The sequence below is a fragment of the Elaeis guineensis genome, chromosome 12 (genome assembly GCF_000442705.2).
Source record: "Elaeis guineensis isolate ETL-2024a chromosome 12, EG11, whole genome shotgun sequence".
In the NCBI taxonomy this organism is placed as follows: Eukaryota; Viridiplantae; Streptophyta; class Magnoliopsida; order Arecales; family Arecaceae; genus Elaeis; species Elaeis guineensis.
Genome location: NC_026004.2, coordinates 1,334,908 through 1,361,412, shown reverse-complemented (window position 1 = coordinate 1,361,412; position 26,505 = coordinate 1,334,908). Strand labels below are relative to the sequence as shown.

General features: G+C 35.6%; 1 protein-coding gene across 5 annotated transcripts; it reads right to left on the bottom strand.

Annotated features, from left to right (window-relative positions):
- Window positions 1-1,121: 1,121 nt before the first annotated feature.
- On the bottom strand, window positions 1,122-26,505 carry LOC105055706 (polycomb group protein EMF2B). Of its 5 annotated transcripts, none has more exons than XM_010937639.3 (22): window positions 26,240-26,504; window positions 22,959-23,129; window positions 22,601-22,769; window positions 22,390-22,445; window positions 13,755-13,863; window positions 13,486-13,645; window positions 13,287-13,355; window positions 12,529-12,668; window positions 10,766-10,825; window positions 10,572-10,690; window positions 8,449-8,513; window positions 6,454-6,506; window positions 6,294-6,347; window positions 6,156-6,215; window positions 5,274-5,320; window positions 4,958-5,151; window positions 4,580-4,871; window positions 4,353-4,401; window positions 3,533-3,616; window positions 3,176-3,255; window positions 2,513-2,602; window positions 1,122-1,552 (listed from the first exon to the last, which is right to left on the bottom strand). In XM_010937639.3, exons 2-22 carry the CDS (start codon window positions 22,991-22,993, stop codon window positions 1,405-1,407), a joined length of 2,133 nt encoding a protein of 710 aa, XP_010935941.1. In that variant the 5' UTR covers window positions 22,994-23,129; window positions 26,240-26,504; the 3' UTR covers window positions 1,122-1,404. The 5 variants fall into 5 exon arrangements, with proteins under 5 accessions (XP_010935941.1, XP_010935943.1, XP_029123595.1 ...); XM_010937641.3 differs by having other exon boundaries at window positions 12,529-12,665; window positions 26,240-26,503; XM_010937642.3 differs by lacking the exon at window positions 1,122-1,552 and adding an exon at window positions 1,612-2,039 and having other exon boundaries at window positions 26,240-26,501.

The window sequence follows — 26,505 nt, the reverse complement described above, 5'->3', positions numbered from 1 at the left end:
TAAAAATTTAATACATACCCTTCTTTAATATTCCCATCTCATTCACAATTCTAATTTTTATTCTAATCCATTACGATCTTAATTTTAATTCTAATTCTAATTACGAACCAAAAGTACCTCAACTTTCTTCGCAGCAGCTAGCACACCGTCTCTCTACCACCATCTCCCACGATTTAATTTTGATATTGTTTTAGGTTGTAGGGACCGGATGCTTGTTGCAGTGTCACTGCTGATCCACGCAAGCTCTATTCCAGTAGCATAGCTCCATGCTGCTGAGCGGCTAAGGAAAGCCATTTTCATCTTACCAGCCACAGCAATTTCAACTGAAGGTGACTCTGCCTCGCCGTTGTCTCAGAGAAATTAAAATGCTCATATCACACACAGCTAATCCAAGATCTCCACAAGACGAACCAAGCCGCCGACAATCTCGTCAACTCGATTGCCAACTCTTCAGCCTGCCAAATGTTTGGACGGCTTGCTTTCTTTTGTAAATGCTGGTGCCAGGGGAATGCAGTATACTTGTAAAATGGGCTCTTGCCCCCAAACAACCAACAAAAAAGGGGGAAAAAAACATGATTATGTATGTGTGTGTGTGTGTGTGATATAAAAAAATTAAAATTTTCGCGCATATATCCTACAAATATGTTTTTATTACATATGTACTTTCTAAAAATATTTTTTTTCCTCTCATCTCATCCTATATTTACTACTCAAATCATTATTAAATTTTTTTAACTGACAGCATTAATTAAATGAAAATAGTTATTTATTAATGTTTTCATCCAAAAATATAAATCAGAAGGAGCATTGTCACAAAAACAAGATGATTTAAGGGTGCGTGTATGTACGGTGATTTTGTAAGAGCAAATATACAAAACGTAATATTTGCCAATAGCTCTGTAAAAATCAAAATAATTTTAGTTATTTCGTCTCCTATGAAATAACTCTGGTTTTAATTAAGTGAATTTTCTACAAAAAATATACTTAATTGTTGATCTTGCAAGAACATATGGATGATGCATCAAATTAAAATATCCTAAATGCATATTTGATGAAAATGCTCGTTTCATATTAGATTAATAAGTTTAATTTATTTCCAGTTTTGAGATTGTATGCAACCCTTCTATAAAAGAGACCGTACACAACCTCCCCAACCGATCGTACTCAACTTCGTAAGAGGTCTCGTGCAACTTTTACATCCCTAATATATCCAATCCAGCAATATCATGTCACCACATTGCACGCCTTTCAACTATTTTATAAAGAAATTAAAAGAACGATAATCATGTAACAGAAGCTAGATGGATACATAATATTCATCCATCCAAAGGAAGCACAACAAATCCTTCAAGACGCTCTCAAGATCTGACAAAGTGGCTCCCCGAGGTAACTTTAACTAGCACATCACCACCTGGAGCAAAGAACTTTTGATGAAATTCCTCCACCTATTAACGCCTCGACTAATTTGGATTCCAGTCTACTCTGGCAAGTTGTCTGGGCATTGGGAGCAAGCGAGGTGGATCCTGGATAGGGGCAAACAATTTTTCTTTCCCTTTTTTCAAAAAAAAAAAGAAACAAAAGAAAACAATGTAAAACGGAAATCACTTGATGTTAAAAAATGAATGACTATCTCACTTTTAAGTTCTAAAAAATATCAATATTTCATGTAAAATGACATTGACACTGCAGTACATCCGCTGCAAAGTCGGCTTCCTCGCCATCCTTTTCTTAATACCCTCTATAAATGAAAACAATGAAACCCTCCCCCTATAAAACAATGATAACCCACTGCTTAAATTTATATTTAGAAAAAAACATAAAAAAGCTCCCCCAAAATTGGAACGGGAATGGGATTAGCAAATCAGGTGGCTTCAGTTGCAGGAATGACCAATCTAATGAGTGAATCATAAAGATCTCAGCTTTGCTTGGGATCCGAGCTCCCATTCTGAAATCTTTCAAGAATTATATTACAATTGTTCATGGCTTGCGCATCTAGGAGACTATGATTCCAAAGTTTAATCATAAATAGCTTCCAGCACCTGCTCATGCAACAAAAGATTGTCAATACAGGTTTTTGTTAACGAACATAATAACCTGATGGATCCACTTAAAACAGGAAAAAGAGAACTACCATAAACACATCAATAAGTTTATTGGTCAAGACTATCCGCCAGTGTTTATCACATGCATGAATAGTAATTAAAATATTGTAGGAGGGCAAGTCCTTTTTCAATAGAACCTTCATGAACTAGGTGGTTCAGAAGTCGCAACTCACAATGCACGAATACAATTTGGTTAAGATATGCATCCGTAAATGGACAGCAGAAAAGATGTTAATACAATTTAAAGCACAAAGATAAGCATCTAAAGATGCATGTCTAGGGATGCTAAAACATTCTGCAGCATGCCTTGAAGCAAAAGAAGGAAAAAAAAAAACAGAAAAGAAATAGCGGAGCAATAAGCAAGCATATGCATGTAAATCTACATGCAAAGCATGGTACGACAGACCTACCATAGCAAAGCAGGAGAGCGCACAAGTACTTGTGCATGAAGCTGCGAGAATGCTTGACATGCCCAAGGAATGTGCCCATCCGCCAGAACCCTGCAAAGAAAATGGTCATATTTTATATGAGGACCAATATCAGCTATTAACCACCAAATTCCAACTCAAGTAAAGCTGCAAAGAATAGACAAAGTGGCTATTGCTCAACTATCCAATGTAACCATTCTTCGGTTACCATCTCGAACGGCTGGGAGCGTATGATGAAGGGAAAATGTAGAGGGCGTAGGGCGTATGGACTCATTGTGTGATGATGAAGATTGTATCTAAACCAAATTCAGTTAATGTATATGATATTTATTCCAGTTATTTCATTCCAGGTTAACCTTTCATGGCATCCACATATTTTCATTTCGCACATCACCTGCTATGGTTATTTGACATTTCAAAGAGTCTTGACATTACTTCATGACTTGCCTAATCCTCAATTCAATAACATCGGGCAGTGTAAATGTGTAATCGTGTTAAAAATTTGATGATTAGGCAACCAGGATAACAGAAACCATAAAATTAACAAAAGCAAAGCTAATATTGAGATTAATCCTTAGACTTGAATCACCAAAGCAAGATTAATGCAAAGAGGACTAAAGAAATTTAAACCAGATATAGCTTAACCTTTGTTTCCTCACAAATGAATTCCACATATGCATAATTTGCTTTTCGTCCTTTGTCACATCCACAAAATCATCAAGCATCTGCATCATGTCATGTTCATCATGATAAATAAAATATTTTCACTTTATGTTTCAAGAATAATAAAACACCAGCTCACTGAATTTGATAAGCACATTACATGCAACCAGTTTTAAATGAAAGAACAGGAGTTCTAAACCTAGCAAGAAAGATATCTTATAGATAATTGATTTGACCTTCCAGACATGCAGGATAATGTATCTATCCCATTCTGACTCTAATAAAATTCTAATTAAAGAAGAAAGAAATAAGTAATACAGCATAATCATCAGATCTTACCCTTCTATCTTCGAAATCAGCAATGGCATCATCAACTTCATCTTCACTGTCCCTATCTGAAGATACTTGCTCCGATGCCATTGGCTTTAAACATAATAAACATATCACTTTATGCATGCAAAAGAAATTAAAAAGAAAGAATTTTTGATAAAAATAAATGTAACAATAAAATGTTGAAAAGAAAATTTATAATAATCTTACTAAGTTTACTTAAGAAAAGAGAGCTCAACTCCGTTGTCTCAGCTACGAATTCAACCATATTAACAAATAAAAATGCTTCAAATGACAGTGTATATAAGATGAATATCCACGTTAAAGCAAAAGGCGTGCACGTCAACAGTATAAGCTTGAGACGAAAAAGATGCAAGTCAAACATAAAAAGTGAATCAATTTGAATAGGCATGAACACAAAGCCCACATAGAAGCAAAATTATAGCATTCTGACGTCAACGAAGGACCTACAAAAACACCTGCCTAATTACTGATGCAGAACTATTTAAAGATATTCTTTTTTATCTATTATTGTGGATTTATTTATCTTTTAGTATTTAAAATATGAACTGCATGGATGCCTGCCTAAACGGCTGCACACCACTTAGGCACTATGAGATGCCCTGGCCATCTGCATGTTCCAGGCTCTTTTGGAATTATGACAAGGTGAAGCATTAAGTTCTCATTTAATGCAGGAAGGAAATCAGTATCAAATGATAAGAGGTAAAATATCTGCTTAAATCTAGAAACACAACCATGCTAAATAGGCAAATAAAGAGTTTTCAGTGCTAGTTGATGAAGTGATCAAAAGAAGAGAGCTATGCGTCACCTGAGCTCTGTGAGAGTGGAAGAACTGGCGCTTTTGTAGCAGTGCCCGGCTGTAATGTGAAGAGGATCATAAAAAAATAGTAAAAACAAATCACATTTTTTTAGCTACTATTGATGTGAGGTTGTCGAGAACTAAAATATCAAACAAAAGGCCAGTATTGCACATTACATAAGGATTACTAAAACAGCTTCTCAAGCATGCACAATATACAAGGATTAGAAACCCACTTTCTGGGATCAGTTCGTTCAACAGATAGTTTCCGGGTCTTCGCAAATTGCAACACAGTTGGAGGTACAAGATTGCTTCCAGATCCAAGCTGAGCAAAATCGTTACTGATAGAAGCTTGAGCTGTAGCAGCACAAACACCTATGGTATCAGGGCTAGATGAGTCAGGTTCTATACACTCTGCCGCATAATGATTCTCTGAACCAAAGCTTTCAGATTTATGCCTTGCAGACATCAAATGGGTTTCACTGAACGATGCCTTTTGGAGCTTTTCTTCTTTATAAGAGCCATTGTCTGGTTCATAAATACATATTCAGACTATGAGTGAGATATAACTAAATGCATATCCAGATAATAAATGAGATGCATATCATTATAACCATTCAGAAGTGCAGCATCTGTTGGATAGGCAATGGGTCTGTAAGAGGAACATGTGCCATTTTCCTTCTGCAGATAATCTTCATGAGAACCTTCTTGGGCTGCTTCTGGTGATTGTGACTCCAAAACATGTGGATGCACATGACTTGCATTCTGAACAAGATTTTTTGATCTTATATGCCTCTTAAACTTTGAGCTAGCAATAAGATTCACATTTCTAGTTAAAAGAAATTCATTGAATTTATACCATGTATCCGTGCAAAGAAAGATCTGCTACAAAGCTTCAGCAAGAATTAAAATGATGTGCAGAAAGATTACCAGTAAAAAAAGGTTTGCAACCTTGGATCAACTCCATCGTGTACAACCTGCAAAGTTAAGATTTTAGATGTTAAAAGAATTGAAATCAGAAGGCTTTTAACCATATGCCCTTTCCAAATCAGGTTGATGGTTGCACATGCTTTCAGAATTATCTAAGTAAAGCATCAATCCATATATGTAACTGTTCGATGCTCAAGAGTTAATGCCCCTTAATAACAGCTTAGGAAAGAAAAATATGCAAATATTCAAGAGAGAATTCCTGTTTAGATGCTGCCTTCTTCAAGAAAGGTGAGAGCACAAGTTCTGTTTGTTAACAAGACATGAGATGTGTTTTGCAACCCATTTAATTTATGCATGTTCTCAACGTAGTATAATAACAGAGTGAGTTTTTCTTTCTTTTTTTTTCTTTCGTTCATATCTTATCTACTGGAAGAGCCTTTTTTTAACTATTTTGCATTCGAACTCTTGTACCAAAACCATCCCTGTAAAGTTGGCTCAAAAGATATTAAAATTACAACAAATAGAATATATAGCCACTTGTCGTAGAGAAGAAAAAAAAGAACATCCCAGTACACGAAGTTCCCACTACTGCAAGTTCTAGGAAGGTTTAGATTTACACAACTTCAACCCGACATGCGGAGAGGCTGTTTCTGTGTTTCGGATCATAATACCCATGTCATGATGGAGCAACCTTACCATTGCACCAAGGCCTGCTCTTATATCCACTTCTTGTAACATATCCAAAAAACAGCTAGAAACGTGCCAACTAACCATCAGCATGCAAAATATTATATAGAACTAACTGCTCTACTTCAAACACAAGTCTACCACTTAGAATTCACATACTTAAGTCATAGATTTCAACAATGAGAGAGTAGCAACCTCAGATCTCCATATGTCAGTCCTCACAGAAACATTCACAGCTTGGTACTCCTCAGTTACCTGCACATGTCAGATGTTTAGTTCAATGCTCAACAGGTGATTCGATGAAATATGACTGATAATCAGAAGTTGACCTACCCAGAACTCAAAATTGAATAGGTCATGTGAGGAAGTCAAGTGACATCTTAAACCCTATGAAACAGCAAATTAAAAATATCAGAGAGATCTAAAAATATACGAGTCAATAGAGAACTAAGGTCATGAAGAAAGAAAAATGAGCAGACGAGCAAAATATTACCTTAAAGCTTGCGCATCGCACCAAGCAAAATGGACAGGAGAAGTCTTCAGTGACTGTTTATAAGAAAATGGATTCGTGAGAACTATTGACTAGGAGTGCTGCTTCCCCCCTAACATAAATGTTTATAACATGAAACTCTTATATAGATATGGCTTAAGTAAAATTATACGAACAGATATATTGCATGAGAGTGATCATCTAAGGTTTCTGGACATAAGACCACTGATCACCTCAAGTCAGCATCATTTCAGACCTTAGAACTTATGAACGAGAAAGAGGCTAGCTAGGATACATGTAGGAAACTCCAAGCATGTTCAACGGTCCAATTTGGTAATGAATTCTTTAAATTAATATCTAAAGTGCATACAGTATCATATTCTCTAGTATCAATTAGGTATCATATTCTATTGTATCAATAGGTATGATTTTACGAGCTTTGATGGTGCAATTGGATTTCTCGTAGCTTTGGCTAGTTCAACCATCCGTCATGCATCACTTAAAGAATAGATCCAAGTAGAGGAAGCAATAACTCTGGATGTGGCTAAGAAGCATGCCAAATATTATTTTTGAGGACATTTATCAATCAAAATAGTTAGCTGATGCATCATTGAGTTGCAGCCTATGTGTTTGGTATCATGCCGTTACCTGAATTATTTAGACAATTTAAGTCAACATACTAGCACAATATTGAATTGCTCCATTTAAAAACATGGTTAAGCATACCTAGCAATGAGTGAGGCACAACATTTAACTGAGAAGGTCAGCACCTGACTTTAATAACTACTTTTATTAAGGTAACACCCAAAAATGTACTTAAGTGTTGGGGTGAGGGGATGATAACAAGGGCAGAATTTTCATTTAGGTAGGCAAGTAACTCCTTGCCAGATTAAAAGAGAAACAAGATGTTACTTAACATGATAAATGCATCAACTGCAGCATAACCCAAAAACTGCTTTTTGCAACACATGTAAAGGCCTGTTTGGTTTGGTGTAAGTAGGCCAAGTGGAAGCCCACTTCACGAAGAGGCCTCACCTCCCCTGGGCCAAAGCCACTTTAGGCCTTTTGTCCCTTAAATTGGCCCAGGCAGGTACTCAGTTCAGCTCCCCTTTGGAGTTAACAAAATGACCAAAATGGGCATGGATTTTCACTTACAGGCAGCCAAACAGGTTCTAAGTGGAATAAAAAATATATGCCAGGTGCGCACCACATAATAAACAGAAAATACAAATAAGCATGTCACCTTTTGCTGGCATTGGGATCCTATGTTCCCCTAATCATACAACCTTGTTATAAATCTGGTAGCTCGCTGACCAAAATGTACCAAACTGGAAAGATTTCTTCTAACTGAGAAATGGAATACGCTCTAAAAATGTATTCCAACAAGCTAGCTTGATCTAAATTACTAAAACCTAACATTTCCTTTGTTTTTATGTTCTAATTTGAGGAGGTAAACACCATCTTCCATGTCTAGTAGGCAAAACTAAAAAAGACCTAGTGCATCTCTTCCCCTTTCTATCTATCCACAAAATATAACGCAAAAAAGCAAAGGACATTTCCCCAACCCTTCTTCCCCTGCCCCCCCGCCCCAAACCTCACACAGCCCCAACTCTCCTTCCTCATTCTTTTTTTTTTTAACCAAATAAAATCTATCCTTGAAGTGCGTTACTTCATTACTGGGATGCCCAACATCTAAACACTAAGTGAACAAACTGCCCCCTCCTTCAATGGAAGGTTTCAAAGTTCCAAAACAAAAATCCCTGCTGTAGCATTGAGTCCTGAAAAAAAGCAACTATATCACATACAGTTGAAGCAACTCTATCTAAATTTAAATATCGCAAACAGTTGAAGTGTGAGCACATGCACTCACACACAGAGATGGAGTTATGTCTGACAAATAGATGAAGCAAATGCAAGAACAGAAGCTAGCGCATGCGCGCGTGCACGCGCGCGCGCGCGCACACAGAGAGAGAGAGAGAGAGAGAGAGAGAGAGAGACCTTCAGTTTTTTGCAGTGTGTTGTTGTAGTATCTATAGTTAAAGAGGACATTTCCAGTTCTCAATCTGGACAGAAGAAACAGACAGGTTAGCAACAGTATAAATCTGAGCATCTGATGCTTACAATATTCCAACTATTAAAAGATAGTACATTGACAGTGGCCAATATTGGATAATGAAATATATCAGCATTAACATTGACAAATAAGGAAGGGTTTGCACTAATTTATTGATTATTAAGTACATCTGATTGCCTCAAATTTGTATCCAAACCTAATACTCGCAAAAAGTTCATCTAATAAATAGAAGAAGTGCATCAAATAGTTCAGTTTAATTTTCATTTTAGCAAATAATAAATGGCATCCACATTTGGCCCGATATTTTTTAAACTAATATAAAGCCACTAGGTTTATTGTTCAAAGATCAGATGTTAGAAGTTTTTCATAGTGCATAAGACCCCAAATAAACTTTGAGTTACTTGAGCATCACTTCACCTCATGTTTCATTCCAACTATAGCAAAGAAAAAGGGATTCACACATATAAATTCCTCACTTTAAATTGTGTAAGATTCTCTCCCTAAATATCCAACAACTAATATCAAGAAAAATTTGATTGTGGCCTGGATAAATTTTGAATTCATTACTGAACACCAGACTTTTTTTGCATTCATATATGACCAAATAATATACAACTAGTAATTTCAAATGTAATATTTTTGCTAGTTTATTCAACTGCTCAAGTCTTCTTCCATCTTCTCACTAACCAGGTTTTCAAATACAAGTCGGATAAACTTTCAATTCTTAAGCTTTTTCATCCTTAGGGCTTTCCTATTATTTCATAAGATCATTCAGGAAAAATGCAGTTAGAGTATTTTCACTAGCGCAATCACTATTGCCATGTAGTTTGCCATGTGATCACCTATGTCCCATGATTATCAAAATCTACTTCCACAAGCATTTCCAAAACAGATGAAGGAGGCCCTCACTTAGTATTTGACTTGGACAATGACAAACAAGAACTGATTTTAGCAAATAGAAACCTGAAAAGAAATTGCTTTCTGTTCTAATATCAAAATTAATGGACACATAAAACACCCATGACAAAAAAATCTTCATTGAGAAGTTAAAATCCATAAACAAACAAAGAGGACTATCACATATAAGCCAAAACTTAAAATCACATATACACCTAACGATTCTGAAACCTGAAAACCAATTATCAGAGGAAATGTATAAAGAACCCTGCATTTAAAATTGAATTAGGATGGCACTTTTTTTTTTAATTTCTAAAGCTAAGAAATTGAAATCCAGACTCAGTGCATTTCCACTACATAGTGTGAATGGCCATGTTTAATGTTTGCTGTCTCCAAGTGTTTCTTAATACATTTCCCATTAACCACAATAAACATTGGATATATGAATAAAAGCTGCTCATTGATATGACCCCACTCTTACTTTTCTTGAAATATAAAAAAAAATAAATATAAAGAGGCAATCAAGAGATCATCACCCATAAACTACTGCATTGTGCCTACATATTTAAGCATACGCATGACCCTAGTGCTGCATAGCCACCTACCTTTCACTTGCATGTGAATATCATGTGTTATACTATTTTGCTTCCTTGAAGACGCTTGTGGACCCATAACACTAGAAACTAGGACTTCACAAGGTAATCTTACTCTTTCATATGTAAAGCACCTTCTAGAACTCGAACTGTTAAAAAAATGCTCAAAGGACCTTCCCTCTTAACTTTATAATAAATTTACTGAGCCTAAAGACAGAAGACAAGAATTCAATGGTCCGAGGAACTTCATTTAGATTATTCAGATGGCATTTATCTTTTACTACTAAAATATGACACATGATGAATGCTGAACATCACATCAGAATTTAAACTTTGATTGAGATAATATAGTCACAAGTTAAATACAGATTATCACCTATTAAGATATAAATACAGACACAGATTTACATAGACATAGATATGTAAATATGTGTGTAGGATTTATATACCAATTACACAAAAATATAAAATATCAAAAATTTACAATTCATTGAAGAAAAGGAAAATTTTACAAAAGCTAAATACTTAAAAATGACAGTAAGTAAAAATCAAGTTACCGGATAATATGAGGTAATGATGATGTTGGAACATCATTGTATGAGTAAGAATCATAAGGAGACCTCTCTCTTGCTCCAATCTCTTGTGCGCATATACTCACTTGCACTTGATATGAATTCTTTCAATAAAAAAAATCATCAATAATTCAAGGATCAACAGAAGTTGAACATGTAATATAGGGGCATGAACTCACCATAGGATCCACATTATGAGAAGAAAAGGTCATGCAGTTGTTCTGGTTCAAAAATTTAGGCTGCAAAAGTGATAGGGTCAATACATCTAATGAGAATATGGAACACACTAAATACAGAGAGTCCATATGAGGAAAGAAAATAGTGGGGAAAAAATAATATAGTCCATCATTCTTAGCATCTTTGCTAGTCATCAAGGAAGAACCATGTTGTGATACGTTCGACCAACCAAAATGCGGCTGAGTTCTATTTGACCATACATAACTGGTTTGACATGATGAAGTAATACAGTCAAGAAAAAGACACATGAAAGTGGTATTACATGATTAATAAAATATTTCCTTGCCACAACATGGTGGCTTGGCCAATTTGGAACTTCTGATAACGTAAAACAGGTTTCAAAGCATGAAACCTGTTAAGCTGGAACATGCTGGAAATATTCAGATATGCATTCCAACTGACAGGGCCATCAAATAAGCATTACATCTTTGACTAGCTTGGGCAAAACTTGCATGACAACTTAAGGATAGTCCTTTAATTATCAGGCATAAGAGGGCTCTAGGTGTATACCATGAAACTAGTTCACAGTGGACATGACACTGTGCTGTTCAAATAACACTAATTACATCAGGAAATTTTTGACATGTTACTCAAACGACAGCAAAGCATGCAGCAGTACAAATCTGAGACCGTGTCATGTAAAGCAAATGTCGACTAATATTGTTTATCTGATGTAAAGTTATCATCTGGAGGATTGTAAAGGATCTCAATACAAATAAATTAGTACCCAATTAAAAACATAGTTCCATACATACACTAGTAGACACAACAAGAACCACATTTTTCACAAAGTATATGTCGGCATTTTATTCTAAGAAGTCTCATGAACGACCAAGGTTTCCTGCTTCCAGATGATCATAATACAAGACAAACAGGATCTTATTTTTTAATAAAAGAAGGAATAACAGCTCTGGCTCACCCAAAATTCCTTTAAAGAAAGTGCAGAGTACTGGAGAGAAGTAGTAGATGACCTCACGCAGAAAATCATTTAATTGCCATAGCATGCAGCGCCAAACACAGAATAGATTATATCAAAAAACATATAATCCATGTGAAGACTATGATAATGAACCAAGATCCACCTCAGCACACTGGTGAATTAAGGAATCTTTTCTTCTTTTTGCTGCATATCACATGAAGCTGTGCAGCATCGATGTGCAAGTATCAGACATTCAACAAATATTAAAAAACAATAAATATATAAACAGCTATCATTTTTAAGCACTTAATTTGTCATAATCATATATGAGTGCATACTTCTATTGGAGTTAATATATATATATGAGCCAGCATTTCTTAAACAGTTAATTTGACAAAAGCATTCAATGAGGAAATACCTTTATTGAAATAGGAATGGTACGTTATTAACATTCATGGTCATGAATATATGGATGTGTTATCTAAACACTATCAACTTCACAATCTTAGTAAAAAAGTTGTAGAAATGAGTGGACTACTTTATGGGACAGATTCCATGGGACAGCTGATGTGGTACACCATTTTCATCAGCACAACAATAGCAAGACCATCAATAGGCATTATTTATGGAAACCCAGCTAGCATCATGCTGATGGAAAAAAGCAACGGCGCATCTGCAGCCCCATGACCCTGTCCCCCAAGCAGCCTTCAAATTATTGACAGCTTTTAGAACTAAAAATAGTAAGACTGCTATCAAATGTACTACCTGTAGTTATGCATAACATACCTCCAAACTGCATGGGTGCATATTAACAGTCGAAAGCATCTCCGCTTTATGTCCTAAACTCAATGTCACACACCTTTCCAATGATGAACAAAGTGAATCAATTGGTATCTTTCCCCATAGACAGTTACCTTCTATATCTGCTAGCAGAAAAAAAAAAAGGGTAAAAAATAATACAGCATCAGTTATTGGAATTTGGAGAATTCACTAGATGTCCTTAGTCCTTGCTGGAAATACTGAAATACCAATTTGGTTAACAATCACATAGTAAATAAAGACATGATTTATCTGCATGGGCAGAACAACTTAACAAATTTGCCAACCTAATAATAGTTTTATTTCTGGGGCAAAGTCTACCAGCCATGAAGGATTTGCGGATTTGAAGAGGGGGGAGAGAAAGGAAGGAGGGGAGGGAGGACAGACTGTTTAAGGACTTGATGCCTCAATCTACAAACCAAACATGATATTGTTAAATATTTGCCAAAAATTTGCCAATATAATCACATAAAGAGATGCCTAATATAATGGCATATTGGGGGCAAATACTTAACATGGTGATTTGAAAATTAAAATAATATTTGCTAAGTCTTCAGGTTACCAAAAGAATTCTGTCTGATATTAGTTATTTGCCAGAAGAGCTTTTAATAAAATGAATTGTTATAACTGCATAAACGCCTTGTAAATGCAAATGATATTCATGGCATAGATTGTACATTAACAAACCACATTGCTAACTAATTTTGTAACTGATATTGTCTTACTTGGAAAAGAAGTGAGTTCCTCATGGTCCAGTGATAGATGATTTTCCCCAGAAGCACCTTTTGGTTCCCCTGAATGAATTTAAAATGGAGTTAGATAATGCATTTACAAACAATACAGAACTAATACCACACAAACTCAGTACGATGAAATCAGAGACTATTTGATCAACAGTACATACATAAAATACAAAGTCCATACCATTGCTGATGAGGATAATGTTGAGATTTCGAACTCGAGCATCGGATGCTAGCTTCTTAATCTCAGGAATAATGAAATTGGCTTCTGTTTGATCTTTCTTCCCATACTGATTGAAGGTGGTTATCGCACAAGCTCGACTGAGTTGATATACCGCAAAATGCTGTTTGCCATTTATATCAAAAGAGAAAGTGAATATTCAATAAAAGATGTAAAACCAAATCACTTGCAGCATAGCTAACTAATTTTGTCCAAATTTAGATATTCCTTACCTCTGTAACATCAGCAACAGGTCTTCCCAATAACACATGCAGAGGTAACACCTCTTGTTTTTGTACCTCAACATTCATGCTCCCAGAAAGTGATACAGTTATTTGAATCCTACATGACCAAAGCAAATTTAATCTACTAGTTGTCTTATTTAAAATTAAAAAAAAAAATCAAAGGTTTATATATGTCAAAATATGGCATATTAAGACTTTAACATTAAGCAAAAAAATTTTGAATATCAAGAACACAAAATCCTGAATTATGGAACAACATAGCACATAAAATAGTTCTAGGAAATTTATTAAGTTGATGATAAGTTGAAAAAGTCAAGAATTCATTAGCATATAGTTTTTTTAAGTGGTCTGAGTCTGTGCACATGGAATTCTAGGGTGTGTGGAAAAACTCAGCCAAAAGCTCCAAATGGAGCTAAACCTTCAATATTGTTGAAGTTTCTCAACAATCAACCCTCCTTTGAGGTTTCTGATGATCAATAAGCATTAAGATCTAAACCAAAAAGTAAGCAACTCGAGCATTTGCAGAAAACATAATCTCAGTTGTTTTATAAATCTGATGCCAGATTTCTCAAAGCCGCTTGACTGAAAAAATACAAATGTTTAGATTCAAAACCTATATCAACAGCATAACCATAACTTATGGTACTTTCAACAAATTCTTAAGCGAATGGACCTATCCAATCCACTTGGACACCCTTAATCACAGATGCTAAGAAACATGTTTCCTGCTCAAAGAGAGGTTTCGCAGGAAACCAAACCAAGAAATAAGTGGGAAGTATGTCTTAAGAAATGTGCTCTCTCTTTCACTCTATGTTTCTCTCTTCTCCATGGCCTTGGTTGCACCACCTGCACTAACCCTTTGTTTGGTACGAAGGATGGATAAGGAAAGAAAGATGGATGAGAAAGAGGATGGATGGATCTTCCATTCATAGATATAAATAATTTTCTCTTCTATTTAGTACAAGAGGATGAAAGGAAGGATGATATTCATAGATATTTTTACTAAATTATCTTTTGATAAAAATTATTATTATTACTATTAATTTATAACACTTATTTATACTAAAGAAGTGGAGCAATATATAAATTATAATCTTTATAATTTATAATTATATAAATATTTTATTTACTTTATTTTAATAAACAATTTTATAAATTAATTATATGAATAAATTTATTTATATATTAGTTATATAAATAACTAATTAATTTATAATTTAATTTAAATACTTAATTAATTTTACACAAATAGTTAACTAAAAAATAGTGAATACAAATAAAAAAAGAAGATAATTTTAATTATTTACCTATAATTATGGAAATTGTGTTAAAATTAAAATAATTAGTAATAAGATGTAATAATATAGGGTAAAAAGTATGGGTAAAATAATATATATCTATATATAATAAACAAAAAAAATAAAGTGTTATGATTTTATCACAAAGTTAATAAGGGATAATTTCATCAATATAGAAATCCATCCCTCACATGCTCCATCCATTCTTCCTTGCATTCCCTAATTTAGAAGGATGCAACATAGTGAGCCTGAATAGATGGACAATCCCTTTTTTTTATCTATTATTCTTAAAACTTTTTGAATCAAACAGTGAATGAAGACTGTCCATCCTTCCAACCTCATCCATCGTTCCTCTCATAACCCCATCCAAATATAGGATAAGGAAAAAAAATAAAATTTAGATTCTCTCCACATGAGATATCTTTCCATGTAGGACTCTTGCCCAAGTTTCCTTCTTTAATTAGAAGTCTCACAAATCTAAAACTGTTTTTAATCAAAAGTAATCTACTATGAATATATGCTAACCCACAAAATGGACCCTACACCTTTTTTAAAAAAAAACTTACATGCTCGGCCTCATGAAAAAGAGGGAAAATAAAATGTTCACCCCATCTGCATTTAAAAAAATATTTATATATAGACAAGGAGTAGAGATTTTAATGTTTTGTTAAACTTTGTAAGATATGTCTCTTATTTCCTATACTTCAACAATTTTATATAGATGTTTCCCATTTCCTGAATTGTATAAATTTTTATCAATTACTTCTCGCTCTCATTTCTTGTATCACTTCTCACAATCCTTTCCCGACCTAGCAATAATGCCCTTAACATTTATGAAAATACACTTGCAAACAGTAATCATTGATTTCAAGCCTTCAGGAAACCTTCTTGGCCTTAATTCTTGTCCCCGAGCTCCATAATTAATTTGACCCCAATGATAGCAAAACTAGGCCCAAAAACAAACATTAGGCACAAACCCAATGTTTACTAGAAGAACCATGACTCTAGTGCTCCAAACCATGATTTGCCGAATTGGATCGAACTGGTGCAGAATCAGATCAGTTCAACTCTGAAATTCGAAATAAGGCCTAAACCGGCCCAAACCGGTCTGAACCGGCCTGAACCATGCAGTTCAACATAGTTCGCAGTTCAGACCGGTTCAGTCCTGTTCCAACTTTTTTTTGTTTTTGTGGTTTTGCTACTGTTTGCTATAGTGGAGTCGTGGGGGAATTTAAAGGGAAAGAGTTCTAGGAGGAAGAGAAGTCTCTGCTTTCATCTCCTTTCTACAATACAAGCAACAAACAAAACAAAGAAAACTCATCAAATAGAGGTATGTGAGCTTACCTCCCACTTCCGTTTCTCCTTTTTCTCTCCTCTTTTTACTTTAAAATCCGAAAAAAATTGAAAAAATAAGAGAAAATCATGCCCAAAATTTTTTATTTTGATATGATTTTATTCTATATCGTAGATCTATAGATGATATATACAATAACATTGAAATCATTAATTTTCATTAAATATATAATTTTTTAAATTAAAAATATATTTTTGAAATAAAAAAATTATTTAAAAAATAAAATTCAAAAATTAACTGTTAAATCAAAATATTGTTTAGGGGCTTGCATGCTACTTTTGATATAAAATTGATATCCATTTACTCAAGTTTTGATGTGTCATATGCATAATGGAGTAAGCCTAAATTTGAATGAAATTAAAAAGAAATAACATTTGATAGATGTCCACTATCTTAGAAAAATATATGTAGCATCTATGGTATGATTCTACATGGACTTAAAGCTAAATTAATTTTTCATAAATTTTAGATTTTATAATATTTTAATTTAAAAAATATATAAAATATATAATTAATTCAAAAAAATAAAAAAAAGGATAACCAAATTTTACTATTTTTACATAATTACTGAACTGCTGTGATAGTTCAACCTTCAAGAACAGATCCATCAAGAAATATGCCGAAGCATAATATTGGTTGAGACCACGAGTAAATGCTCTCAGATCGGCATCATTGGAGGTGCAATTGGTGCAACATGCTCAAGAGAAGAAAGGTAACAAGACTGAAACAACACTTGACGGACGATTATCCTGACATAGCTATATGCCGAAATACCTGCAAAAGATCCGCCAACAGATGAAAAAGCATTTCACTGATTTCAAAGCAGTGGAGGAGAGGACTTTAAAGAAGGTGAAGATAAAGCTGCACAACCACCTTCCTATCACTCTGAAGAGTCAAAGGAAGCATCCGACCCAAACAATGAGGCATAGATTCAGGTTAGCATTAATGCCAGCTTGAAAAATCAATGTTGGCTTGAGGAGTTGGTCAATATAGGGCTCAATTTGGACCGTCAATTTATGAGTCGGGGTCGAGATCTGCAAGCACTACAGAAGAGTCAAAGTATTGGATGACCTTCTCAGTTAGAGCCCATTGGTAGAGACACGAGCTGTATTGTTTATATGTTGAAAGTTTTTGGCAGCAAGAAGAGTTCTCTAAAGAAATTCCAGCTAAAGCCACTATCCATGACTTCGATCCATACACCTTCCCTAATAAGGATTCCAAGTAATAGAGGATTGATAGTATATTGAAAAAGGATAAGAAAAAGGATATGTTGCGAGCTATTGAATCCTGATTTTACTTCAACCATATTCCAGTGCATGCGACAAGCAACACATATTATCACTCTGTTATTGCATTTATACAGACTACCAGTCCAGATGTAGATCCTTCAAGATCCAAGGACATCTACTATGAGTTTCTTGACAACAATAAGGAGTTACAGAAATGGATTGCATCATATCCGAATAAGTGGCCGATATATGAACTTATAGTTATGTATATTGGTTGGACCGGTTCTATCAAATGGAGCATTATCAATTTTTTGATATATTGTGATGAAAAAATATTTTTTTCAAAAATCCATTGATGCTTTAGATCAGGTGTACGATACTGTATATATCCTTAGATTGATGGAGATAATCGATCAGATCAAAGAGCAGAATGTCATACAGGTTATCACCAACAATGAAGCACAGTATAGGACTATAAGGGAGATCCCGATGCAACGACGACGACATATTCTGGACACCATGTGCTGCACACACTATATTGATCTGATGTTGATAGACATTGGACAAGCTTAAGGTGCAAAAGATAGTCAACTCCGTGCAAATGATTATTAGGTTCATTTATAATCACATGTGGATCATATTATTGAGATCAGGTGTCATATGGTTCACTACGAATTATATATCACCTGATAGCCTTATTAACAAGAAAGTACACCTAAGTCGGATATTTGTCGGTCCTGAGTGGCAAGACAAGACAGTAGATATGCCAAGACAAGCCCTGAGGGGAGGAATGTAGAGAACTTAGTGACAAGATAGATATTCTAACAGTAAGCCGAGAACATAGTGAAGGCTATCAAACCTTTATATGATGTGTTTCAAACCATGGACAACAAAAGATACCCCCAAATGGGCTTCTTATATCACATGATGGAGAAAGCAAAAAATCAGATTAGGTTAACAGATCCGAAACATGCCCATGACTACATCCAATCATTAAGTATCGGTGGGATTATTAGATGTATAGAAACTTGCATCTAACAGATAAGCAGCAAAGCAAGAACGCTCTGAAATTTTATTGCTCTTGTATTTGTACAAATATACTAACCAATTCTGAAATTTATTTGCAGTTTACCATCTATACCCGAGATTCTAGTACATAGTACTTAGGATAGGTATAGATCACGAACTTCTAACGTCCCTACGAAATATGATATATAAGATGGAGCCTGATCCAAAAATCGCAGCTATGTACATACAAGAAGTTAGATTGAGTGATTTTCGTTAACTTATTTGTATTTTCAACCAGTAATACATTATAATAAATATATTTTTTTATAGATGAAAATGATTAGGGAGGACACCGACAGCTTTGGAACAGATATGATGATCGTAAGCAAAAAAAAAGTTAAATCCAGGTAGATTATATATGAAGATAATTCTTATTTGACATTACGGAGCTACTAATAAGTCCAATATGATACAATTTTATTTTTAATTTTATTCAATCTCAATGCTTTTGCTGTTGAATAGTGGATCCATTTTGAATTGACGGCTCCTACTCTAAAGCAACTTGCCATCCAGATCCTCTCCCAAACAATCTCCTTGAGTGATTGTGAGCGCAATTGATCGACCTTCACTCTTATCCACAACAAGCAAAAAACCTTCTAATACAGAAACACTTCAACAATCTTGTATATGTTCACTACAATCTAAGATTAAGGCTAAAATGCATTCAAGAGACGGTTGAGTGGAAGTACTCAGATCCACTGCGAATGACTTTATTAATAATGAGGATTCAATGATCGGATGGATTGTGGGTCAGCAGTAGGAGCCAGAACTTAATGAGCCAAGATCGTCTCCATAATCAATTAGTTTCGTAACTAGCAAGGTTGGAATGGATGCTGAGCAATGGATAATCAGTAATATTCCATGTAGACCTCCAACTGATTAGCCATAGCAGACTTCCTTGCGAGGTATGATGAGAGGACAAGTAGCTCCTCAACATAGAGATAAAGAAAAAGGAAAGACAGTTGCAGCCCGATGGAGAGGATGGAGCAATCAGTGGATCCAGTTCACTCAAATTCAGATACCAGACAGAACGATGATGATAGTTCTTCTGATGGTCATGGATCTGATAGTCATGAAGGAAGCGGAGGACAGAAGACCATTATTTATGAGACAGTCGCAAGATGGTCTACAATTCACTGATGAGTCCCAACATGATAGAGATCACAGTATACAAGTTGGTAGAGCCCGCGAGGATATGGTTTCATACAAACAATGGGCTCCTCAAGATCATTCAGGGTATCTTCCATATGCAAATGACCTCGCACGTAAAGTTGGATCTATAGAAGTATCAAGTTCATCATATTCTGGATCCTCTTATCCACATCCATTTATGATCCATGTATGATGCATCTAAAATATTGTTTTTCAGTGACTATTACCCTATGCAGTCTGAAGTATCTTATGGATCGAATTTTGATGCCAGCATATTAAGATGAGCCCCTCCACAGGCCTACCATCATCTGAAGATATCTCTCAAAGCCAGAGCTTCAACAAGAGATCTGGGATAAGTTAAAATCCAGCATACATACCTTACAGTATAAGCATAGATAACTACAATGCCGCATGGTTAGAGAAATGGGCCGATATTCTACCAGATTATATAAATGATTCAAATATTTATAAATGACATCGACGCTTGACAAGATTCTAAAGCTCGATATGTATTGATTATTTATTTTTTTATATTTTTTTAATTGATTTGAGTATTTTGGGGTTCAATAATATCTAGTTCTTGTAAGATTACTCCCCTCTGATATAACATTATGTTAAATTCAGATCCGCATCACACGCTTAATCGCGGATGTATCGAAATGATATAAACATCAAATAACGTCAAGAAACATCAATTTGGGCTTAAAATCATTCAAAAAAAATAATGAAGAATTGATTAGATATCGTAAAAGTTTAAAAAAAAAAGAAAAGAAAAGAAAAAAAATTGGCTTGCTGGTTTGATCGGCATGCCATGCCGTACTGTGCTGGTCGACAATCAATACCATCTCTGACTCTCTCGTACCATTCCACCTACCTTACTTCAAACACTGATGATTACAAATAACTATCAATCCATCAAGAAGCATGTCTGATAATTTCTAGTTCCAATAATTGCTAATCCTCTGGAAAGCTTGTAAAACAACTAGATGCAACAATGATGTCCCAATCTTCAAATTCCTTATGGTAAAAGTTCCGTACATCTCTCTTTCAACTGAAACATTTTAACACAAATTGTTTTCCATTATTGTCTGTGATTCTTTAACATGGATCAGAACATAAGGCCCATCAATTAGCATCAAAATAAGCTAACCAAAATTATTAACTTCCCTTGGCATCATTAACTGTGAGGCAGCAAGAAATTCATCAAACTCCAATCCATCTTAACCATTTTGTAGAAAATCATGCATTTTTTTAAAACACTTAACATACACAAAAGCCAAAAAAACTTGCATCTTCTCATCAAAACTACAATATAATGAAAACTCCTAAAGTTGGCCACGTGAAGCCGCACTTCAAGAGTGAAGCACCATGGACCCATGTACTAAGTGTATATTTTTCCTCCCAGAAAAACCCCACAAAGCATGTATCTATCTCCCTCTAAAACAACACCCTTACATTCTCTCAAAAAATCCCAAACGAATCTTGGTGAACCCTTCTCTCAACTATGCTCTCTCCCCAGCTCCCCCCTCCCTCCACCTTTTTCTTTGAATACACACAGGCAAAAGACTAGTAATTTTGTAATCTAAAAGCCAAAGATGTACGAGAAAGCAAATCAATGTAGAAAGATATTTACAATAAGAAAGAAAATCACAAAGCAACCCCATTCCAAATAGAAATTATCATACAACTCACATTATTAATCAAATATCAGTCTAAAGTATACTATGAGGATCCATGCGAGCATGTATTTAGTCCCACATCAGTTATTCGCTCGAAAAATATTGGATACTTATACAAGATCAAAGAACCCAAATAATACCTTTCAACTAGCTTTTTTGAATGAGGTCCTGAGTTGTTATAAATGGTATCAAAGCAGACCCGACCAATAACTCATATTGACTAAGGGATAATGTAGAACAGATTCATTGAGCTGATTACAGGCCAGTCGTGATGTTTATGAATGGATACATAGATTTGACCCTTAGCCTGGCAAGGATACCATAGCTCAAATGGGGGGAGTATGTGAGGCTCTATGCGAGCGTGTATTTAGTCTCACATCGATTATTCACTGAAAAGATCTTGAGTACTTATACAAGGCCCAAAAATCCAAATAATACTTTCTGCCTAGTCTTTTTGGATGAGGTCCTGGGTTGTTATATATATAGTTTGATTCTCGTAAAGCCAATCATACTATGTATTCAGGTGGAAACATTTAATGGAACATAAGACAAATGAATGGCTGATAGTTACAAAAGGTAGCATTCCTTTACTTTTTTGGGAACCAATGCGATTATAAGATGAAAATGGTGCACAACCAAAACCCACTCAGCCTGGTTGTTGCTAATGTTTTTCTGTTTGCGTATGGTGGTAGGGTTCCTGGTAACTTAACATATACCATAATGCAAGCAATGTTAAACCAAGGATTTAAAGGAAAGAAGAGATCAATATTGAACCAAGAATTTAAGAGCCAAAAGATATCTTTACATCTAACAATACAAATAACTATATGACAGAATACAAACCTCCGTTTGTGCTTTGCCTCTATCTTGTATTGCAAGCATCTCTGAAGAAATGACGGCTGCAGCATAATCAATAATGTTAGAACTTTGAAACAAATTTTTCTTTCAAAATGAAATTATTCTGCACATGAGCATGGCTACAGACAGACAGTACAAGGACTCTTTTAAACAAGATAAGACACCAATACCAAAGCCCTATGGTTAAGGAACATACATTTCGTATAGCCCGTCGCTGAAGAATATTGTAAAGCTCAACAGGTTTGCAATAAACAGAAAGGCTTTCTTCAGCTGCAAGTTGTTCTTCAGTGGACAAATGAACCCTAGACTGCTGCCGGCACATCTGATCGGCAGTCCTAGAATGGCTGCAACTGCAACCAACGTTTCTACAATTGAATAAAATTGACATGTGAGATAGTCCGCTCTTTCATTGGCTAGGACGTAGGCTTTACTTAGAAAACAAAATTTTACTGAAAGTGACCAAAAATAACCAGACCTAGAAGGCAAGATTGCTTTTAGAAACTATTGTAGTTAATGCGGAACAACCAGAGATGGTGTTTAGAGTGCAAAATTACGTGGTTTCACGAACCGCCAAAGGTAAGCCTGGCATTCTGGATGTAAAGTGGCGAAATATAGATTTTCATAGAACTCCAAACTTGACCAAGTATGCTGATAGGTCATCCACCGACGGCAACATTCACCTACTTCTTTCCCGCTGCAGCTTACTCTATAGTATTTTACTGATTCTGTAAGGAACTTCCATGGCACAGTTTAAAAATGCCTTCATTCTCTCAATATATAAAAAAAAAAAAAATCTGCCTTATATGAGCTTATAAGAATGCAAAACATGCAGGTAATTTTGAAATGACAAGACAAAAAGTGATCTGGTCATTTTTGCTTGCAGAACATGCATCAACTGTTACTAGCAAATAAAATCCTTAGAAAACAAACTGCATGCAACAATTTCCATGAGTTTTACTTATAAAAGAAAGATAGAGAAATAATAAATTCTGAAAAGGCTACATAAGTTGAACATCACTAATTGCTTAGGAAATTTTATCATCTTTGGAATCTATGACAACATGGAAACTCAAAAAGCAAGTTCTGCAGTGCATACGAGATCCTACTAGGCTATCAAATGAGATATATAAAGAACAAAGGACATACAAGGATAAGAAATTAATTATTTTATCAAAGAGTAAAGTAGATTGCATATATCAACTATTAAGACCATGACTGAAGCACATAATGCAAGATGGAGGGCAAGTATTGCAATACCATCAATTTGGGCAACAACTCTCATGTTAAATATAAAGATCATGGACATGTTCTCCCATGTGAACTGCACACTCCCAATTATAGTTAAGCATAAAGAACAATCATCCCTAAACCAGCAGCACACCTACTTGCATGATAGAGGAGAAAAAAACCATTTCTTCAATATACACCTCCACCCCTTGCAAAATGCCCTTCAAACCATAGTTATGAGGAAACAGGTTTCAAGTTCACCCAATGCTTTCTAGGGAAACTGAGTCGAGAAGCAGATGCTATTTTTTTTTGAATGCACGCCATAATGGAAAGTACATCTTAGATGATCATGAGGGCAGGATGTTGATAAGAACTCTCTTCTTTGGCATTAATTTGCATGGAGGAAAAGAAAGAGAGAGGGGAAGGAGGAAGGGAGAGGGGGGGCGGGGAGGGAGGGAGAGGGCCCCATTGCCCTTTGGTACTAGCCATGCTCTGCTCCAGCACCTCACTTTGGTCCAAACACTTAACCAAAAGAGGAAAATACATTTGAAGATTCTCTTCAATAAGCTCGATAAAATCACTGCTCTATTTATCTATTTCCTAGTAAACAGATAGTTAATAATTAATTCCAACAAAAAAGACATTCCTCTTTATAAATCTCCATAAGGTTCAATCTCTGCTTATTTATTAGACTAAACCAATGAAAAGTAGTATCTTTATGATTTCTCCATTGGTTTTTATAGACTTTTCATATGCATTTTCCTTAAAGTTATTGCTTATTTTGGATCAAGTTTTCTTCTCTCCAAATAACAGTCCTTTCTTCACCATCGTTTCTTTTTTGGTTCTTGCAATGTCTTCGTTACCCATTTCCCCTTATGGTAGCCATGCTTCACATTGTTTCCCAACATTACTTGCCCCTCTTCACCTGTATCGAAGAGAAGAAATTCTTGCAAGGGAAGGAGATGCCAAGAAGAACCCTCCACCCCTCTTCAAAAAAAAAAGAAAAAACACACACACACAACACATGGTTTCTCTCTTCTTCGAACCCCACCTAATGTAAATGGCAACGTGCACAAGCGCACGCGTGCATCTCTTCTATCTTCTTTGATCCCCGCCCAATGTAAACAGACCAATACTGTTTTTGGTCCCTCTTTCTCTCGTTTATTAATGGCATGGAGACTTATGTGGACAGGTTGCTGGGAGGATATGGGCATGTCAATAAGGCTGACGTGGAAGGAAGTAGGCTTTTCTCGAGACCCTCTTACCCAATTGGTTCATGAGAGAAAGCCATAGGTATTTGGCCCCCAAAAGCAATTGGGGTTTTAGATCCTCAGGAAATCCCTTTTCTTAATACCCCTATTCTCCCTTCATTCGAAGCTGCCATAACTTGGGCTCATCATGCTTTACCTGCAGGGAAGGAAAAATGAGCAGTTTACACTTTAGTAGCTACCATTTCACTGGCTCTGGTATCCACTGGCTTTCAAGGAATGGAATATTATCAAGCACCCTCCACTATTTGGGATAGTATTTATGGTTTTACCTTTTTCTCAGCAACTGGTTTTCATGGTTTTTATGTGATTATAGGTACTCTTGTCTTGATCATATGTGGTATTTGCCAATATCTTGCTCATCTGACCAAGAAGCATCATTTGGCTTTGAAGCAACTGCACGGTCCTGGCATTTTTAGATGTGGTTTAGTTATTCACACTTGTCTATATGATTTAAAAGATACCTTGATTTTGGATTTCTTTGTGGCGAAATTGTTTCCTTCGTTCGGGAAAATTTGTCTGTGACAACCCCGAGAACAACAAAAAGCTAAGTGAATATCATTTTAGATGACTTTCGTATTCAAACAAGAGGAGCAGGGCAATTCAAGAAAATGATTTATTCTCTCTGTTACATGCGGCTTCTTACTAGTACCAGGTTTTGAATCATCTTTTATCCTAGTTGGTGAAAGCTCTAAGCTGCCTATCTTCTACCTAAAACTGTTGCAGATTGTGGTTTTGGCACAGGAAGGATCACAAAGAATCTTCTTTTAAGATAGCTAGCTTTACTTCATTATTCTCTTATATTGTTATTTCTGGGGATTCAGAAATTTTCTTCTGTATGTTTTTCTGCGCTATTGTGCCTGCACATCACCAAGAATCACCGGAATTTGAGGCATTAGCAATCAAATGAAGGAAAGAAAAGCTACATTAACTGATGAAAACTAAGCTTTGTAATTAATGATTGTATAGATAGAATATATTTTCTCAATTTATATAACACGCTAGCACCAAAAATTACGTTCTTGTGTTCGCTACAGAGATTGTAGCCTTCAATTGAATCACAATGGAGACTGTTGGATTTATCAGCCTAGAGATTGTGTTTCGTCGGGTATTTCTCTATCTAATGAGAATAGCAAGGATCCAAGCAAAAAACCACTGGTTTTTTGAATCATATTAGGGTTAGGGTTAGGGATCAACCCTAATCAAGACCTTACCTATTTTCTTGAATTCGGGCAGCATGACTTTGTCGGAAACAATATCGAAGAAAAAGATGTTGCAGCAGGAGGAGATAAACTCTCGATAACAAACAAACATAGGAGATAGGAGAGAACAGAACTTACCTAGATCGGACGCTTCGAGGCACCTCGAGAGAAGGAAGGCGGAGGAGACGACGCCGGCGACGATGCCGGAGCCGTCGTGTGCAAGCCAAGAGGCTCGCGTCCGTCGGGATGGTGGGTGGCTAGGGCTCCTATCTTTCTCTCGAGCGGACGGGAAGGGAAGGGGAGGGGAGGGGGTTAACGCGAATGGAAGCCAGGCTTTTTGCTTCCCTGGACGCTCGAGCTACAGTAGCCGAAAAAAGCGGTCGAGTTGGCTGCCCGGTCTGAAA

Excerpts from the sequence above, each read along its gene's own strand:
- LOC105055706 (XM_010937639.3), bottom strand. The coding sequence starts at position 22,993 with ATGCCAGGCTTACCTTTGGCGGTTCGTGAAACCAC. Across the intron at positions 13,864-22,389 it reads GAGGCAAAGCACAAACGGAG|GATTCAAATAACTGTATCAC; the intron begins GTTTGTATTCTG and ends TTGGTCATGTAG. Across the intron at positions 10,691-10,765 it reads CTCATAATGTGGATCCTATG|AATTCATATCAAGTGCAAGT; the intron begins GTGAGTTCATGC and ends TTTTATTGAAAG.